The 20,003-nt window shown below is 41.9% G+C and overlaps 1 protein-coding gene across 3 annotated transcripts in view; it reads right to left on the bottom strand.

The window, feature by feature from the left end:
• DEPTOR (DEP domain containing MTOR interacting protein) overlaps window positions 1-20,003 on the bottom strand; it is a 174,106-nt gene that overhangs the window by 122,409 nt on the left and 31,694 nt on the right. For all 3 annotated transcript variants that reach the window (XM_061171370.1, XM_061171369.1, XM_061171368.1), the window contains exons 2-3: window positions 12,246-12,424; window positions 11,093-11,216 (exon numbers count right to left, since the gene is read on the bottom strand). In XM_061171370.1, coding sequence (XP_061027353.1) covers window positions 11,093-11,216; window positions 12,246-12,424 — 303 coding nt within the window. The remainder of the gene's footprint in view (window positions 1-11,092; window positions 11,217-12,245; window positions 12,425-20,003) is intronic.

Below are 20,003 nucleotides of genomic sequence, written 5' to 3'. Positions count from 1 at the left end.
AACCTATTACAGTACAGTACTATATAACCAATTGTGTTAGTTGGGTACCTAGGCTAACTTTGTTGGACTTACGAACGTGCTCTCGGGACAGAACTCGTTTGTATATGTAGGAGACTTACTGTATACCTCTTGGAATCATCTCTGCATTAAAAGACAAAGCCGCCTACCCAAGGAGCCTCCACACAAAGCTTCTAATAATGGAGGAATAACCTCCAACTTTAAAAACCCCAACGAGTCAAGCCTTCCCCTGGTATCGCTCCTAGAAGGTCTACTTTTATTTTGCTCCAATAAGTGCCTCTCCTCCCAGGAGGTCCTTCCTTCTCTCCTACTCCCTGTGTGTTCTTCTTCCCCTTTGTTGCAGAATGTTTGGCATCACCTCACCCTGCCCCACCCACCTTAGATCCATTCACTCTAGAATCTCAACACTTAAAAACACACAAGAGCCATTTCCTCTAGAAAAGACTCTGAGCTCTTCATTTCTTCCAGATGGAATAAACTGACACTTGATGTGAACTAGAGTTGTTGGATTCAAAGCATACTGGAGAGAGACATTATGCCATTTCTACAGGTTCACTCAACTGGAGGCTTAAAGCATGTTACTTAGCCCACCTCAAATTTGCTTTCCTTCCCTGTAAATTGATGGGGAAAATCTCTCCCTCTCAGAAGTACAGGAAGAATTAAATAAAATAATATGTGGAAAATATTTAGAATGATGCCTAATGCACAGAAGTCCTCAGTAAATGATGGCTATGATTATTACTCTTAGCTTTGAATGTTTGTGATCAGAACGTACAATGAGTAAATACGAATAGAGTGATCTTAGAATAAATAGCAAATATCTACTCCTGGTTTTAGTCCAATTTGAACATTCCAAGGTTAGGAAAGAAAGGGGCTGCCCACTGACTTCTTTCCTAAGTAAGGATGACCATGCGTTCATTTATCTATTCATCTCTTCAACAAACGTTTATTTGGTATATGCTATGTACTGGACATTGAGGCTCTAAAGTTGTGTGCGACCTCAAGGTCCAAGACCTCAAAGAGCTTCTAGTCAAGCTAGAGAGACTGAAACATCAAGCACAATCACCTTGGAGAAATGTGGTTGCCGGGCTAGAACTCAGGCTGATAAGGGTCAGAAAGGGAGCCAAAGAAATTCATTATAATCCAACCATACTCCATACTCATACAACAGTGAGAGTACTCTGTGCTAATTCCAACCATCGCATCATGCATGGTACACACTCAGAAAAAAACAGAAAGAGCAAGTGACTTTTCCATTGATAGAGTGTGGGCAATTCCCCATGCCTGTCCACGGAGATAGGAGACAACTCATTTCAGATCCCAGGTGGGTCTCACAGGCTCTGTCAATCAGGGTCCCCTAGCAGGAAACTACAAAAATGTACAAATGGGCTAATAAGAGGTAGTCTAGCATAAAAGAACTACTAAAGCTATGGGCAGGGTTAAGGGAAACTAAAAGAGACGGCAAAGGTCCAGACTAGCAGTCTGTGGCCATTAACAACTCCAGGCCTCAGGATTATGGAGAGAGGGCAGTTTCCAGAGCCTAAAGGGGATAGATGTTAAGAAGACGGCTGCCTGATGGGACCTGTGGCCTTCAATAGCAGGGAGCAAGCAGAGAAATAAGTACTCTGACCTTACTCTCCTCCCTTCTACCTACTTCCTGCTAGTGCCTCCCACTGACCCAGCCAATGGCAATGGAGCCTGTTGACTCAGGCCATGTAAGTCAGCCTCCTGGGGCACACGGCAGGTTGGAAAAGGGTAGAGAATGATCTGGAGGACAAACAGAAATGTCCTGCATACAGGCTGGGCATCTGACCATGCAGAATCTAATTCTTGCATATAAAGGCACGTGTTTTTTTTTTATGCAACCTGGGTCACACGAGGATACTTTGGACGATGTGCATTTTTCCTCACATATTAGAAACACAACATGTCCTGTATGAGGTGAGACTCCGCTGAACTTTATCTCATTGAGTCTTCATGACAAGTTTGTGAGCTATGTCTGTTCTTCCAATTTTACGGATGAAAACAAGACTCAGATAGGTTGAATGTCTCGATAAGTGGCAGGAGAAGAACTCTGACACACGCTTCTCCACCCGCAGAAATCTTAAATGGTTTTTCCATTCTACCAAGTTGAAAAGTAACTACAGGCATTGATTGGCAAAAATCGATGTTACAGAGACTTGGTTCATCGCCCTGCAAGTATACAAGATTAGGAAAACTTGGCAGAAATGACCGGCAATGAATCCCTGTCGAGGAATCACGTCTACTGTTGAAGCAACAACATGTGTCTACCTCTAAATCAAGTCACTTCTGAATAATCAACCAGAGCTAGAAATCTGTACATGACAATCTAAGGCTGACGACTTCTGACAAGCACAGCTGGCCTGCTGCCTGTGCTGTACGTTAACAAAGCTCTAATATTATTGCCATATATTTATTATATGGTGGGAAAGCGTGGCATTGCCAAGAAGCAGTAAAGAATGATGTGATTTCAAAACCAGACTCAAGGACTTAGTAGAAACCAGGAGATGAACACTTTTTTTCAGGTCCATTTATTTATTTGTTCATTTATTTATTCATTTATTTATTTTTTGGCCACACCCCGTGGCATGCGGGATCTTGGCTCCCTGACCAGGGATCGAACCCGTGCCCCCTGCATTGGGAGCGCAAATTCCCTTTTAGGCCCATTTAAAAATCTATAAGCTGCATATTGTTTACTATTGTTTAGTGGTATTCATTCCTGCTACAGCCTCCTTGGATAGAAGCTACAGAAACTTTGTGAATTAGAAGCTGCAGACTTAAAAATAGTTACACGTGGGCTCATGCGCTCTGGAGCTGGAGACCAGGGTTTGAAATGCTCCCCCAACACCCCACTGCTGATTTCTGGCTATGTGAAGGTAGGCAAGTTCGTTTACCACTCTAGCCTCGATTTCCTTATTTGCCAAAGGGAGAATCACATTTTTTTATCTCATTGGTGTAGAATGAGGCTTTAATAAGAAAACACATGTAAAGGGCATGGTATCTAATAAGCATCAATAATGTCCTGTGGTTGCTCCTTTCATCAATATCATCAGCATCTTCAGGCCTCCTCCACTGTCCCCTCAACTCCTCTACACCATCTTTTCAAGAATGTCTGCATAACGAACAGACCTGGAAGATAAAGATAATTTCTCCTTCTGGGTCAGAAAGCAGGTTTGCTTGAAGACCATTACAAAAGGTTCCTCGAGCCTGGGGTTCCTCTTCTGTAACCCAACCCTGGCAGGTGTCATCTGCTCCTTCATTGTTCCGTTCTTTGGGAACTAAGCCCTGGAGGAACTGTCAAGAAAATGATGATACTATGGCTACTGCTGCTGCCGAGAGCAACGAATTGTCCTGTGTCCCCCAACCCGGGGGTCTCCTACCTGCATCCATGAAATGGTGGGAGGCAAACCTGTTAGCTTGCAAGTAAGATAAAATCTCAAGCCTCTTGACAGTTCTCAACACGAGTTACACAGTATCAAAAATCATGCCTTCTCACCCAGACTAAATAGTTGCAAAAGGTAACAACTTGTATTCTACTTACACTGCAATTTTAGAACATCCTTCAAATCATCCAAGAAGGAAACATTTACTCCAAGATTCCCTGACCACTAATTAACTGGGAAGCACAAGCAAACTGTGAAAAGCTGTATATAACATATTAGAAAGTATTTTTATTACAGTTTGCAACATAATTAAGATATACTTTGAACATAAAACTTGAATCAGGGCTTCCCTGGTGGCGCAGTGGTTGAGAATCTGCCTGCTAATGTAGGGAACACGGGTTTGAGCCCTGGTCTGGGAAGATCCCACATGCCGCGGAGCAACTAGGCCCGTGAGCCACAACTACTGAGCCTGCGCGTCTGGAGCCTGTGCTCCGCAACAAGAGAGGCCACGATAGTGAGAGGCCCGCGCACCGCAATGAAGAGTGGCCCCCGCTTGCCGCAACTAGAGGAAGCCCTCGCACAGAAACGAAGACCCAACACAGCTAAATAAATAAATAAATAAATAATAATTAAAGGTGCTAATAATTTAAAAAAAAAAAAAAAACTTGAATCAATTTGCAGAACTCAGGATCCTGGTTTGGAAAGCACTTCTATACTGCAAATGCAATAAGACAGAGACAAAAACTTGGAGCCTTTTTTTTTTTTTTTTTTTTAACTCCAGCTCCATGTTTTCAGGTTATACCAGCCATTAAGCCTCTTTCTAGCTTAGGTGCCCCATCTCTGCAATGGGATTAATTGTGCCTACCGGGTGCAACTCACAGAGTTGTACAGAGCATCAAGCATGTTAATGGACAAGATGCTTTGTAAACTCTAAAAAGGCAAGACAAGGTACACCTCCGACTCCTGTTGCTTACATGAAAAGCAAGCTCTCTTTAGCTTTTTCATGGTACCAGCTCAGCAGCTCGTAGCAATCACAGCATGTAGAATCCTTTGTTCATTCAACAAATATTTATTGTGCCAGCCTCTGGGAGGGAATAGGAAAAAGATCCCAGGGGTATATGGTAGAGAAACCTCTGCTAAGATGAAACACACAAAAGGGCTTTTCCCCTTTGTATATAGTTCTCCCCTAATATTTCTCTCCAGTTCTATGGAATAGAGAATATAAAGGAAGCAGTGGGAACTCAAAGAGATCTAATGGCACACAGGCACTTTAATTCTTCAACCAGGTATACACTCCTAAGCAGAATAAATAGACTGCTGGTGGCTGGAGAAAGAAACTCCTGCTAATAAGAAAACTAAGACCTTTTGGATGAAAAACTAAACTAATGCCCTTATGAACCAGACCTAGAAGGGATTGAACTCCATATTAAGACTGTGTTAAATTAAAATTGAGAAGTCGCGGGGGGAAGGGATAAATTAGGAGGTTGGGATTAACATATACACACTACTATATACAAAATAGATAATCAACAAGTACCTACTGTATAGCACAGGGAACTCTACTCAATATTCTGTAATAACCTATATGGGAAAAGAATCTGAAAAAGAATGGATGTATGTATATGTATAACTGAATCACTTTGTTGTACACCTGAAACTAACACAACATTGTAAATCAACTATACCCCAATATAAAATAAAAAACAGATTTAAAAAATGAATAATAAAATTGAGAAGTCTCCTCTACGTCTGAAGATGAAATCAAGGTTAGTTTAAAATGTGCGTTTCAACTATTAGTTTTAGTAAGGATGGTCCAAATTGCACCCCAAACTCATATTCTCTTTTATAGCTACTTCTATTTATCAGTATATAGAGCGCTCGGTAATCCAGAGTTCAACTTTTTTCTTAAAGAGATCTATTGTGCCCACTGATGCAAAGATAATCAAGTTTTGTAGTTTGGAACATGCATCCGAAACACCTTCTACCATCCGAAGGCAACGTACACAGATTCAATGTTGTTCCTTAAAGCTACTGATGTTTTTTGTCCTTTCAAAGCTTTTACTGGAAAACTAAAAACCGCACTGTTTGAGAGCATGTGAGTTCTGTTCATGTGCTGTGTGTCTGGGGTATCTGTGCTCATGCAGAATTAAGTGGGGAGCTGGAAGGCCCACCCGGGGAGATGCCGTGCCTTAGTCCCGCACCTTCGGTCCACAACTGGCCACAGTGAAGGTCTGAGGAAGCCTGTTGATGAAAACGCCTCGTGCCCTGCGTGGGCTTAGATGAAGTCCTCAAAACAACGGAGTATGGGCACGGATCCAGGGGCAGACACCCTCTTTCTCAAACTCCCCTCAAGCTGGCAGCAGGGCATGACTCCTATTCTAGGGTAGGCCCTGTCCCATGTGCTTAAACTAATCAGTCCATTTAATCCCCACAAGTCCGTGAGGTTGATACAATCAGTATCTCCATTTACTACATGGGCAAATGGAGGCAAAGAGAGGGGAGGCAAGACACAGACCCAGGATTCACAGCCAGGAAGCCTGGCTCCTGGGTCCTTAACTGTTATGCTAGGCTGTATCTTAAAATACTCTCATAAAACAAGAAAAACAAATGTCATTTATTTATATTATGATTTACTAGTCTAATAGCAGCAGCTCAGATTTCGTGGGCTCTCAACTCTATGCCAAGCACTGTACAGACTGGATTTCACTTAATCCTTCCAACAGCCCTTCCAAGTGGGTCCCACACTTATCTCCATTTAAGACTACAGGTCAGAGAGGTTCAAAGCCTACTCAAGGTCACAGAGTGAGCAAGTTGTGAGGCTGGGATTGAAGACCAGGACTGTGCAACTCCAAAACCCACACCCTCTGCCACTTACTGTGAGAGAGAGGACTCATGTCACCAGCTCCCCTATAATGTTCCTCACGTTGGGACAACTTGAAAAAGTCAGCGTCTGCTCCTTAACTAGCATTCGTTCGAGTACCTCTGAGTTAAGGTAACGGAAGTGACATAGACACTAAAAGGCAACACACAGAGTCACTGACTTTTAGTCCTGAGACGCAGATTTGTCCTGCAAAATAGCAGACTGAGAAACATCACCAGGGGTTAGAAAGCCAAGGTGCCCCCAAAGCAGTACGTCTCAGCAAAACCCCAGCCAGAAACCACCAAGTTTCACAAGGCCTATAAATAACACAGAACAAACAAGCCAGAGGAGAGCAAAAAGGAAAGACTGACAATAGAACCAGGCACTTAGGGCTGGGTGGGAGGCTGGGGAAAGCACGGCCTGCACACCTGTCACCCTGGGTTCAGGCGTCTCCTTTCCCCCTTGAGCTGTAGCACCAGGACGCAGACGTGACTTAACTGCTCTGGATCCCAGATTCCCCTCCTTCTGGGACAATAACGTAATGCCCCATCTATATTATATAATTATTTACTATGTTATCACTATTATCATTACTGTTATTATTTACTACTCTATTATTACTCTGTTCAGGAGGTTCAGATAAAATAATCTAATGGCAGTGCTTTGAGAAGCGTAATGTACAAATAAAAGTCCCTGTTGTTTTTTACCATATTTACAGAACACCACATAGATTTACCATGAAGGAGAATCATTTTACTCCCCTTTTCCAAAGTCTACTTTAAAATACTGGAATATTTTCAGTAAATTTTTATAGCAAATCTCATACCCAGATATTCACAAACTCCATGTTACATTTTTGGTAAACACTGGTTTCATTCATTTAATCTCCATTGAAGGCAACAGAAAAGATTTATTAATAGCCTAGTAACAATAAGTTTGGGCTCTAGGTTCAAATCCCAGCTGGTTTTTTGTTTTTTGTTTTTAAATGAATGAGGTGACCTTGGGTAAGAGATTGAACCTCTCCTTGCAACTTTTTTCTCATCCATAAAATGGGAACAATGAAAGCATCTAACTAGGGGTTGTTATGATGATTAAATAAAATAGATTAGTCAGGATGTCTGATATATAGCTAGCAATCAACAAATATTATCTATTGTTATTATCTTAAAAGGAAAACAACTAAAGGAATATATCTTTCGTAAGACCTTCTTTCACAAATATTAGAGATATCCTAAACAAGGGTTCCAGCTAAAATAATAGAGGGGGAAAAAGTCAATTCTAAAATAAATAAAGTCTTTGAAAAGATGAGCTATGAACAAAATCAGCTATTCATTTCTTAATGTTATTTTTTTAAAGTATCCAAGGCTTACAAAATAATAGTACATGCTGAGATTCATGGAAAAAATGGCCAGAGAAACAAGGAAAATGCATTAAAAAAATAGATAAGTGTATATACCAAACAAAATTGATCAAACAGGTAAACTGAACTATCAATTCCAAAGGCCCTAAAGTTTGTTCCATGCATGTTCTAGCAACCAAAAGTAGGGGCCAAGATTTGCGAGGTGGCAGTTAGGTCATGCAAGTTAAGTACTTATTAAATTACTTCTCCTAGTGCTAATTTTACAAGCAGTTTGAAGAAATAAATTTACTTGGAATTGAGACACTGAACACTAATGACTAGAAAGCCAACTGCACACAGAAAAAGTACAGCAAAATTGATCAACTCGTCCAGGGATCAGAAAGTTTAGTCATCCTTTTCAGCAAATATTTACCATCGACAATTGGCCGGGAACATGTGAAACCATAAGAAATACAAAGAAGGATAAAGCAGTCCCTCCCCTTAAGTTTCTTAGTCTAATGTCGTAAACAAAATGAGATGAAAGTTTAACACAGTTCTTTCATGGGGTAAACACACAGTAGCAGCACCTAACTCAGTCTTAAGGGGACGCAGAAGGATTCTCAGAAAAGGTGATATTGAACACGAAGCCAGGAAGAGTCAGAGTGAGCTAGAGAAAGGGCTGAGCGTGGCAGGAAGAGTCTTCTAGACAGAGGGAACAGTATATGCAAAATGTACATCAGATCACCACTTTACCACTCCTTACTGTCTGATGGCCTCCCATCACACTTAAAATAACATTTTCGATATCATGGCGGTAAGGGCCCTTCACGATTTGGTCCCAACTCATCTCCTACTCTCCCCCTTACTTCCAGCCCTCTGGACACACTGGCCTCCTTGCTGTCCTAAACTACGCAGAGCATATTCCCACCCGAAGCCTTTACCCTTGCTGTGTCCTCTGCCTTGGATGCTGTTCCACCAGATACACACAAGGCTCACTTTATTCAAATGCCACCTCTTCAGGGACGTCTTCCCTGACCCCCCGTCTAAAATACCTCGTCGCCCTCAGTGAGTCTATTTCTCCTTCTATACTGAAAATCACCCATACTAAACTACATTCCTTTTCACGTGCTATCCCTTTAATGTCTTCCTCTTCAACTAGAATGCAAGGACTTCCCTGGTGGCATAGTGGTTAAGAATCCGCCTGCCAATGCAGGGGACATGGGTTCGATCCCTGGTCCGGGAAGATCCCACATGCTGCGGAGCAACTAAGCCCATGTACCACAACTACGGAGGCCACATGCTGCAACTACTGAAGCCTGTGTGCCTAGAGCCCACGCTCCGCAACAAGAGAAGCCACCACAATGAAGAGAAGTCCGCGCGCCACAACAAAGAGTAGCCCCTGCTCGCTGCAACTAGAGAAAGCCCACACACAGCAACGAAGACCCAGTGCAGCAAACAACAACAACATACTAGAATGCAAGGTCCATGAGGGAAGAGGTTTTTTCTATCTTTGGTCCAGGGCACATTTCCAGTATATAACTATAACTGTGCCTGGCAGGTGATGAGGGCTCAATAAATATTTGTTGAATAATTAATGAATTAATAAATGCCCTGAAGGCAGAGAGGAGACTTGGATGGTCTAGAGACACAGTTTAGTGTGAATGGCACATAGGATGTAAGGGGAAAAGCAAGAGAAGGTAGGGCTGGAGTAAGTATTTTCTAGAGGGTATGAACAACTTTTTTCAACTTTTCTTATCATATCCATCCCATTAGTAAGAATAGTTCTCTAGGGACTTCCCTGGCGGTCTAGTGGTTAAGACTTCGCCTTCCAATGCAAGGGGGTGTGGGTTTGATCCCTGGTCCAGGAGCTAAGATCCCACATGCCCTGGGGCCGAAAAACCAAAACAAAAAACAGAAGCAATATTGTAACAAATTCAATAAAGACTTTAAAAATGGCCCACATCAAAAAATCTTTAAAAAAAAAAAAAAATAGTTCTCTATCAGACATTTCAATTATTGCTAATCCCTCCTCCCATAAGGTGGTTACCCAGATCCCAAGGATAATCTGTAGCTAGAAAAGAGTATTACAGAATCCCCTGGCTTCCTTCCATGGAAATGACATGTATGTTTTTGACAACATAAATTCTTATAGTTTGAAGAGACCATCAGGGTAATCTAAATACTTAACATCCGCTAGAAGTTTCCAAAAGGAACTAAGAAAGTAAATGAAAGCAGCAACAAAACATATATACACACTCAAGCAAACAAATGGAGGTGTTGATGGATCCCTTCCATTCAAATTCATGTGAGTCAGGGAGATGAGGGATTTTCTATACTTTGATACAGAAAGCAAGGAATAAGAGAACTGGGAGAACTAGTACATATTGGGCATTAATTGGTTGGACAATACCAGCTCCAGAAACCGAAGTGAACAGAACTGGGACAGAGGTAGAACACAGGACAGACAGAATCAAGGATAGTCATCAGTGTCATGTTAATATCTGAAATGGCTATCCTCCATGGGGTCTGACAACATAGCAGAGTTACTGAACCAACTACTTAAGTACTTGACACAGTTTATTCTTTTAATTCCCAGGACAGCACTAAACACCTAGGAGGGAGGTGCTATCACCCACTCCCATGTCATAAAAGAGGACATTGAGGTTTACAAAGGTAAGGTAACGGGGCTAGAACTCAAACCCTCTCTGGCTCTTAACCATCCGCTACTTAATCTGACCACCCAGGAGCAGCTCCCTCAGGCACCATCCCACTTATAGAGTAGGCTCTTTTATGTTATAAATACATGTTTTGAAAGGCAGTCAGAGTTAAAGAAAGGGTGCCACTGCCCCTGCACTCCTTTCTCGAATGGTTGCCCTGAAAAAAACAAGGAAGGTAGGGTGAGAAAGGGACCACGGAAATAGCAGATCAGCTCAGAGACAAACCAACTGGGAGATTCAATGTCCACCAACCAAATACTCCTGGGCCACAGTATATTCATCTGTTACAAAGAGCTGAGAGATTATTCCTCTTTGACCACTCTGCTATCTGAAGTTCTCTCACTATGCATCTCTTGACCTGAACTTGAACTTCCCCTGTACTTGACACTGCTTCTCTAGCCATTTAAAAGACTAAACTTCTAAGTTAAATACTAGAAGATACTTGAAATACTTAAAAGAGAACTGGCAACTGCATCACTTGATGGCAAACATTCAGTGCCAACCTTCTGTTTTCACTTCTGGAGTTTTGTTAAATCGACTTAAATGTAGAAAATACTATTTAAATAAATTCTTTATTAAGAATCTTATGAAATCAACTTAATTTCTGGTAAAGAGAAAAGCAAGTGAGTGATAGAGTTTTCTCATATTAAAAGGAACAGTTATGTAACCATTCCACGTGGAAGAGCCAGGCTGAAGTCAAAATGATGAAAGACTGAAATAGGCCTGCTTCTCACTACAAGATTACAGAACTTACTTCTCATACAGCCTCTGTCCTCTCATGAAGGCCTTCACTTCGTTGTCCAATGGGAAGGTGCCGTCATCCTTTCTAAAGCGATAGAAGAGTTTGACATCCTTGAATTCCTTATGCTCATCACACACTGAAAGACAATATACACAGAGAGGCAAATAAGAAAAAAATACCTCTTATTTAATTACTCAAATGAAGGAAGATGCTAATTAAGATTTGTTTTATTACCTAATTTCTCAAGCACACTACTCTACGATTTAATACACAGTAAACTATTTAGCACAGTACCTGGCACAGAAAAGTGCTCAGTTTCATTAGCTATCATCATCATCATCATCATCATCATCTGTTAAAAGAGCCACAAAATTCAATTCATCATTCTTTCTACAAACTCTTCTTGAGCATGATATTGGGGTAGGCATCAGCCTCAAAGAATATGAAATCTAGCGAGATTAAAAGAAATGTCGACATGTAATTAAAATATGGCGTGATCAGGCTATGAAAGAGCTGAGGAGATATTCAGTGGGAGCCCAAAGGAGCACCCAGTACCCCAGCTTTGGGGAATGTACACATCTCTGAAGAGTTTGAATGTAAGTGGAGACCTGAAGAATGAGTAGAAAACAAGCAGAAATGCAGACAGAGGGCATTCCAGCCCAAGAGAATAACAGCATGCGAAGGTCTTGGCCAGGATTAGAGATTTCAAGGAGACATGTTCATGAATGTTCACTGAACCACTGAGAGTAACAGCAAAAACCTGGAAACAACTTAAATGTCTATGAGTAGAATGGATAAAGGTGTGATGGCATAACTGCAGCGAAAATGAGCAAACAAGATACACTATCAACATGAGTGAATCCCACAAACAGCAAGTTGATCAAGTTGCAAAAGAGTAAACATGCCTCTCTATAATGACTTAAAACATTTAAAACAGTATGTTACATTGCTAAGAGATGCATCTACAGAAAGGAAAAAATATAAACAAGTCCAAGGAAATAAACCCAAATGTGTCTTGGAAGAAGGAAGGGAATGTAATTGGGGAGAGGTATACAAGAGACAAAGTAAAATGTTTATTTCTTAAATGGGTGGGTTCATATCTGAAATAGAAGATATAGGCCTTTGTTTTGTCTCGAGTTACCTTGACTGTCGGCACCTCACTCACCGTGATGAATAATGCCCCGGTCTGCTAATTTCTGCATGAGTTTAATTGCCGTCTCTCTGTCAGAAGCCTCTTTGTGTTCAATCAGCCAGTCAATCAGTTCTTTCGCAACAAAACAGTTTGGGTAGGTTTTGAGATGATGTCGCCTATCTTTAATAACCTTTTCTTCATGCAGCCTGAGCCTGGAAAGAAAATTTGGCAATCAGTTGAGGAATTTTGATAACACATTATCATTAAGCCAATCCCAGAGAACAGTACAAAATGGAAGCCTGAGATGCATCAGAGTGCCATCCAAATACCTTTATGTCAGTGGGTGATTTCCATACTGTCAGAGCCCATAGGCCCCAGGAAGTGATTCCACCCACAGACCTAGAGACGATACAGGTAAAGGGGAGGGAAACCCAACCACGGACAACCTAGAACTCTCCTGTCACTCAGGAGACTGAGAAAAGCTTTCTCACCCCTACTCTGTCTCACTCCCTTCTCTCTCTCTCCACCAGTGGGCTTATGGTTTCAACCAACTAACGAACAAGACTCTAGAAACTTGCTGAAACAAGGTACTTCCTCTTCATCATGGACTGCTCAGAATCCACCATATTTGAATTCATTCAGTCACATAACAAATATGAATGAGTGTCTACCACCTGCCCATCAGGCACTTCCAAGCATTAGAGACATATGTCGGAAAATGGGCAAGATCCTTGCCCTTGCTGGCCTTGTTTTCCTAGGGGCAACAGCTAATCCTTTTGTGAGGCTCTTTACATAGATTAAATCACCTAATGCTCAAAACAACCTCATTAGAAGTCATTATTACTATCTCCATTTTTTTTTTGTTTAACAGCAAAGAGAACTGAGGCCTCAGAGAGATTAGGTGACTTGTCACACAGCTAACAAATAGTGAAAGTGAGATTTGAACCCCAATGGTCTCACTTTAGAGTCTGGCTTTCCAACTGCCACATCATGTTGCCTCTTGCTAGGGAGGGATAACTGAAGAATCCAGAAGAGATGGATAAAAGCTGTTGGACAAATACAACTTATTTACAGGCTGCCGGATTATCCTGGAGAAAAGTAGTTGACACAGAGTCTTCCCTGGCTCTCTTCAGAACCCAGTGACTTTTTTCCAAAAGAGTCTTAAACCTGCCTTTAAAAAAAAAAGTTTCTTCCATTTGTCTTCCTTTCTTTTATCAGCCTTACGTTTACTTTTTAATTCTCAAGGGAAGGATTGAATTGGGTGAAACAGGAGGTAAGTTTTCTGCCTATTCAACCCACGTGACTCCTATGCTTCTTACATCATCATCTCAATGTTGTTGAGAAATGGGATTGACTGAGTAAATCACACAGTAACCATGTGACCTGGGCAAGTGACTTAATGCCTCTTTTTTCCTCTGTAAAATGGAGGCAACTATGCCTACCCTGTCCTTGGCGATGTTGAGATTTGGGGCATAATGTCTGCTAAGCACCAGCAACACAGTACAGTACCTGACACACAACAGGTCCCATCCACCTTTCTTCCATTTCCTAAGGAAGGAACTAGGTCCTACTCCTGCCTGTTTTTTGTACAGAGTGCACTGAATGGAATTTAATGGGTTTTGATAGCCCAAGGGTTGTGATTATGAGTTGGGAGCATACTGGGCTGGAACTCTGAGGCCTAGATGCTCTTCCTTGCTAGACCACTATTATAGGCTGAACTGGGTTCCTCTGAAATTCATATGTTGAGGCCCTAATCCCTGGTACTTCAGAATGTGACTGTACTGGAGATAGGGTCTTTTAAAAGGTAATTACATTAAAATGAGGTCATCAGGGTAGGCCCTCATCCAATAGGAGTAGTGCCCTTATAAGAAGTGGAGATTGGGCTTCCCTGGTGGCGCAGTGGTTGAGAATCCGCCTGCCAATGCAGGGGACATGGGTTCGAGCCCTGGTCCGGGAAGATCCCACATGCTGCGGAGCAACTAAGCCCGTGCGCCACAACTACTGAGCCCACGCACCGCAACTACTGAAGCCTGTGCACCTAGAGCCCGTGCTCCACAACAAGAGAAGCCACTATAATGAGAACCCCACTCGCCGCAACTAGAGAAAGCCTGTGTGCAGCAATGAAGACCCAACATACCCAAAAATAAAATAAATAAAATAAATAAATTTTTTTTAAAAGATAAAAACAATGAACATCTTAAAAAAAAAGAAGTGGCGATTAGGACACAGACATGTGGAGGGAAGATCATGTGAAGACAGGAGGAAGGCGCCGTCTACAAAGCAAGGAGAGATGCCTCAGAAAAAACAATCCTGCCAACACCTTGATCTCAGATTTTTAGCCTCCAGAACTGTGACAAAGTAAATTTCTGTTGTTTAAGCCACTCAGTCAGTGATACTTGGTTATGGGAGCCTGAGCTAAGACAACCACCAATTGCCGAAGAGGCTCCTGAGTGGTCTGGGGATGAAGGGCCCAGCTGGGGGAAGGGAGAGGAGAAGAGAGATGAGAGTCCTTACAGATATAAACTGCATAGAAAGAAAGGAACCATTTTAATGGAGTTGCTACTGTATGCTCAGTATTGTACTAAACATTTTCACATGAGCTGACTTAACTGCTAAAGCCTGAATGTTTGCATCCTCCACAAACTTGCACGTTGAAATACTAAACCCTAAAATGTCAGTTATGAGGACGGTCAGGAACACAGGGCTTGGTTCTCATCTTGACACTGCCAGTAATTCCAGATGACCAAACTTCTGAGCATCAGCATCTGCATCAGTAAAACGAGGATAACGTATCTACCCTGATTACCTCGTCACACTGTCACAAAGCTCATTAGTAAGAATAAAGATAGCATTTGAGCCCTCACTATGTGCCAGGCACAGTTTTGACTGCTTTATTGGCATTAACCCTCATGACAATTCCCCGAGGCTGGTAATATTAAAGCCACAAATGATACCAAAGTAGAGGTGTAATTATTAATAAAAAAATAAATGAGCCCTAATTAAAAAAAAAAAAAAACCACATTCACATCGGTGTGCTAAAGTCATCACATGAATCCCTCTAATTAATTCAGTGACAAAGACACTGAGTAATTTGTTTAACATGCTCCAAGTGGCAGAATGCAAAACATTCATTCTTAGACGGGATGTCTGTCAGGAATCTAAGAATAATGAAGACCAATTTATTTAGAAATTGAAACGTGGAATAAGCTACCATATAATTTGGTGGAGGAGGAATATGTTATGAGCCAAGAGACAAGTTTCAGCTCCTGTAAATTTTCCAACTTAAAAAAAAACGTATTAGGTAATGTTTAACTTCAATTACTACAGAATAGAACCTTTCAGTTACTATCCCGTCAACCCTGAGCTTGGTGCTAATTCTTAAGCATACTTGATTCCCTCTGATTCCCACCCTGCACAGGAAGAAGCTCTGGTCACTACCCCTGCAGCCCCACAAGGACCTGGTGTATTTCCATGTTTAGAAAACTGAGCAGAAATATGATGGAAGGGAAAGAACTTTGAATCTGGGAGGTAGCATGGAACTTGATCTTTTTAGACATGTTACCAGGGGTTAAAAATGTTCAATAACTGTGCTTACCATCTGTTTTTCTTTGATAGAGACAAAGAATTCTAAAAATGAGCATTAAAAATTATATATTCCAGAAAAGCTATCCCAATAAAGAGGTAAGAATTTTCATACTCTAAATAACCAAGTGTTTTGCCTAGCACTGTGGGTACTTAATAAATATTTGGTGAACAAATAAATACACAGGGGCACTGAGAGAAATGACACCCCTTTCTAAAAGGTAGGGAGGCTTCTCACTAAAAAAGTGGGAGTTCCCACCCCACAACTTAGTAAACATCTAATATCATGGAATTCATCTTTTGTAAAATAACTATTTATATGCTTTCACTTCTAGGGCAATCAATTTCCAAAGTTTTAATCCCTGTTGTGTGAATGTAAATGTGGTTGGTTGGTTTGTTTGTTTGTTTTGGCTGCGCTGTGTGGCTTGTGGGATCTTAGTTTCCCGACCAGGGACTCAGCAGTGAAAGCGTGGAGTCCTAACCACTGGACCACCAGGGAATTCCTATGTATATGTGTTTTTTTTTTTTAAAAAGCATTTCCGTTTATTTGAACTCAAGTTACTGCTTACAAATTTCCACAGCACTTAATACACTAATATGCATGGAGATCACCAAGAAGGATAGGCAATATTTCAAAGTCTTGTGGAAAAACAGAAATTTTGCGTAGTTGAGCCTCTCATGGAATAGCATTCTCTAGAAAGACTCTAAGCTACTGAACTGGGGCTGAAAGCCATACTTTTAAACATGGTGTGTTGCCTGGACACGTCAATCAGGCACCTTGTCTGCCATGCTCAACAGCCCCTTTGATTCAAAACTGCCTTCCACACTTTACCCACACCAGGCAGGGTTCAAACACCCCGTGCCTGTTCTCTTTGCACAGGGCGGCGCCTGCCTGGAAGAGCCCTTGACTTACAGAGGCCCCTGCACACGCCCACCAGCAGTTCAATGAGGGCACCAAGGCCACGAGATTCTACCCAGTTCAAGTGACAGTAATTAGCTAAGCCAAGCAGAATGGCTCCATCCAAGATATAAACTAGAGCTGAAGTTTTCAAACCCTATTTGTGCTGGGACACTTTTTTCAAGTGGAACTTACCTAGAAGTCAATGTAGAAAACAGAGCAATGTGGAGTACCCTGGCTAAAAGCGGGTAGGGCTCCCAGGTCCAGGATGTTTCCTGGTTTTCCCATTTGGTTCTCCCATGTATACCCTCCACATCCCCCAGACCATCTACATGGAGTTTTTAGAACACAGGTTAAAAATCCTCAGTATTACAAGACACTGAGGAAACTGGGCAACCAGGAAGGAGGGGGGGGTGAGGCAGGCCAGCTCCAGGAAGCCAGAGGGCAGGAGAAAGAGCCCTGAAGCCACAAATGAGAGACAGCAAGAGACACCTGACCCTGGAGCGCCTTGGTTCATTAGAGTTTTCCAGTTCTTCTTCCAAGCTACATACACTCTAATAATAATCAGAACAGGACCAATCCTTTCAGGTGGCTGTAAAAGCCTTGAATACCTGGATCCAAAATAACTTCACCTACCCAGGCTCTAGGGAGGCCTTCACCTTGACCCCAGGCCGCCTCCCAAGCTTCCTCGCCCTCTCTCACCTCCAATCACAAGCGTGCCTGTCTTAGAGTCTGGATGTCCTGGATTCTTCTCCATCACCCTCCATGCCCCTGCTCAAGACAGAGACCCCTCTGCTTAGAATGCACCCTCCTCCTGCCTGCAATAATTAAAAAAAAAATTCTACTTGCTCTTCAGCTTAAAAGGCACCTCCTCATGAACATTTTCTCAGCCTTCCAAAGCCAGAAAACAACCTTCACTCCTCTGCTCTCCCACAATATTTTACAGCCACTAGTAAATAATTCATCCCACTGTATTACAACTAGACGAAGCGAAGGATGCTAAGGGAGAGTTGCTCATCTGATTTTGCAATTCTAGTGCTTAGCACATAGTAGGGGATAGAGCCTCATTGATGTGAAAAATCAGTTAGCGCATACCATGTCCTCAGCCTTGAGGTGCATAGGGCAGAAGAGTCTTCTGAATAACACAGTGCAAATCGATCCACACTGAACCCCTGGGAAAAATAATCATCTCTGTTTTAGCTACATTTTCGACACCACTGGCTAAGGAATTTAAATACAAAAACCACCTTCCCGTCATTCATTTCAGACAGCTGGTTCACAGGCTTTAGAGTCAAGGTGATTCTGTAATATTCTATTCGTGGCCAGCGAACCAGCTGCTGAAATTGCATCCGACAATTTCCTCTTCCAGCCCTAGGAGAACAAACACTACCGAGTGCGGGGTGTTAATAATCCTTAAGAAATTACTGTCCATAGGAAAAGAAACGCAGAAATTGTTTTTCAAAAAATAGCTGGTAGAAAACTGCAGCAGGTTGCAGGACTCAGGGAACAAAAGGGGGACAGAAACCACACATTCTCATTTAAAAACAGCGTCATAAATCTCAGCTGAAGTAAACAGTTTAATTAAAAAACACAGCAGGCTGAACAGTGGGGCCGACAGTGTGAGCCTTGTGATTTGGGCAACAGCACTGACATAGATGTGCTTTAAACCAAAGCTATTGTCCCTTCCAGATGTTCAGCAACAGCCAATATCTGTCCCTGGGGATCGGAGAACTTACAGAAAATCACTCTAAATCACCTACCCTTGAAAGGCCCCGAATCTAAAAGGATGAGAAAAAAGACAGGAACAAACGAAACCTAACACACTGCATTTCCTTTTCATGTTTGGGTTTATTTTATAATTAAAATTCCAAATTATCAAACTAATGCGTGCTCCTGGTAGATTAAAAAACTTCAAATATGTATAACCCAAAGCTGGGTAACGGGTGATGAACTGATACTTGTTGAAGCTAGGAGATGGGTGCACGGGAGTTTGCTGCACTATTGTATTTATTACTTTGGGATGGGTTTGACATTTTCCTTGACCCCCACTTTTCAAAGGAACCCAGTATGGATAGTTGCTTATGTATTCTTGCAAAAATCTATTATGTCCATATGTATGGTTATATATGTATACTTTTATGTGATAGGATCGTAATAGACATTTCAAGTAGCTTTGCTTCAAGAAGATGCTTGAATTCTCTCAGCCTGATGAGAACAACAGAACAATACAGACAGTGGTAGGAAGGAGAGTGCAGAACTGGTTAATATAACCGGAGTACATGTGATTCTGGAGAGCCAGAAGGAATTGGTCTCAGACCGAGCGCGCGCGCGCACACACACACACACACACACACACACACACACATACACACACTATGCAGAAAGCTTCCATAACCACCTTCTATAGTGTTAATGTCAAATGTTCCATCAGTAAGACTCCTTTTCAGGAGGGTAGTAAGCAATGGCTATATGAATCAGGAACAAAGTCTAAGTCATAAGTTCTACACAGAGCCCTTCCAGGGCTCACGTCAAGTCAGTACAAAGCAAAGTCCCATGTACGCTGTGTGTCTTGTCACCCCAATGAATTGAGATGGTAAACACAGCCAGGAAGGAAGCATGCTTGATTCCAAGTCTCATATATCACGCGCTATATTTGAAATCATGATGAAGGAGCATTAGGAGACATAATAATGAGGAGAAATAATAACAGTAATACTTTACATCTGAACAGAACCGAACACTATCAGAACTGAGCCTAACGATATCCCCGTGAATCAGGCAGGCCTTGTCATACTCATGTGACAGATAAGGAAGCAGGCTCAGAAAAATTAGTGACGTACTCAAGTCACATTTTTAATAAAGAGTAGGGTTAGGATTTGAACCCAGATCTTCTGATTTCTATGTTCAGAGAGCTTTCCATGCCATCAAACTTTAAATAGAAGCACCTGTCTTCTGCCTATTTTATGGGAGAAAACATTCTAGTTATGCTAAAGTGCCATGGTAAGGTGAAAATTCATGCAATTTATACATCACACAGATACTACCACATAAATACAGATGGGGATCACAGAAGCGCCTACAAAAGCAGTCATCACATTGTCTTCATGTCTGCATTGAGCCAATGTTGTATAATTAAGATGACACCCCTGGGGCCGGGGGGTGGGGAGCGGTGGAAATGGACACGGTAAGTTACACCATCCCAGAGAGTCAGCATCAGTTCATGCGGAACATATAACAAACACTTTTCAATGACATGCGCATAAAAGCTCATGAGGCCCTTTAAAATCCCTCATCTCATCCTTGAGATAAGA

This window comes from Eubalaena glacialis, chromosome 17, assembly GCF_028564815.1.
Source record: "Eubalaena glacialis isolate mEubGla1 chromosome 17, mEubGla1.1.hap2.+ XY, whole genome shotgun sequence".
NCBI lineage: Eukaryota > Metazoa > Chordata > Mammalia > Artiodactyla > Balaenidae > Eubalaena > Eubalaena glacialis.
This window is presented reverse-complemented; position numbering and strand designations above follow the sequence as displayed.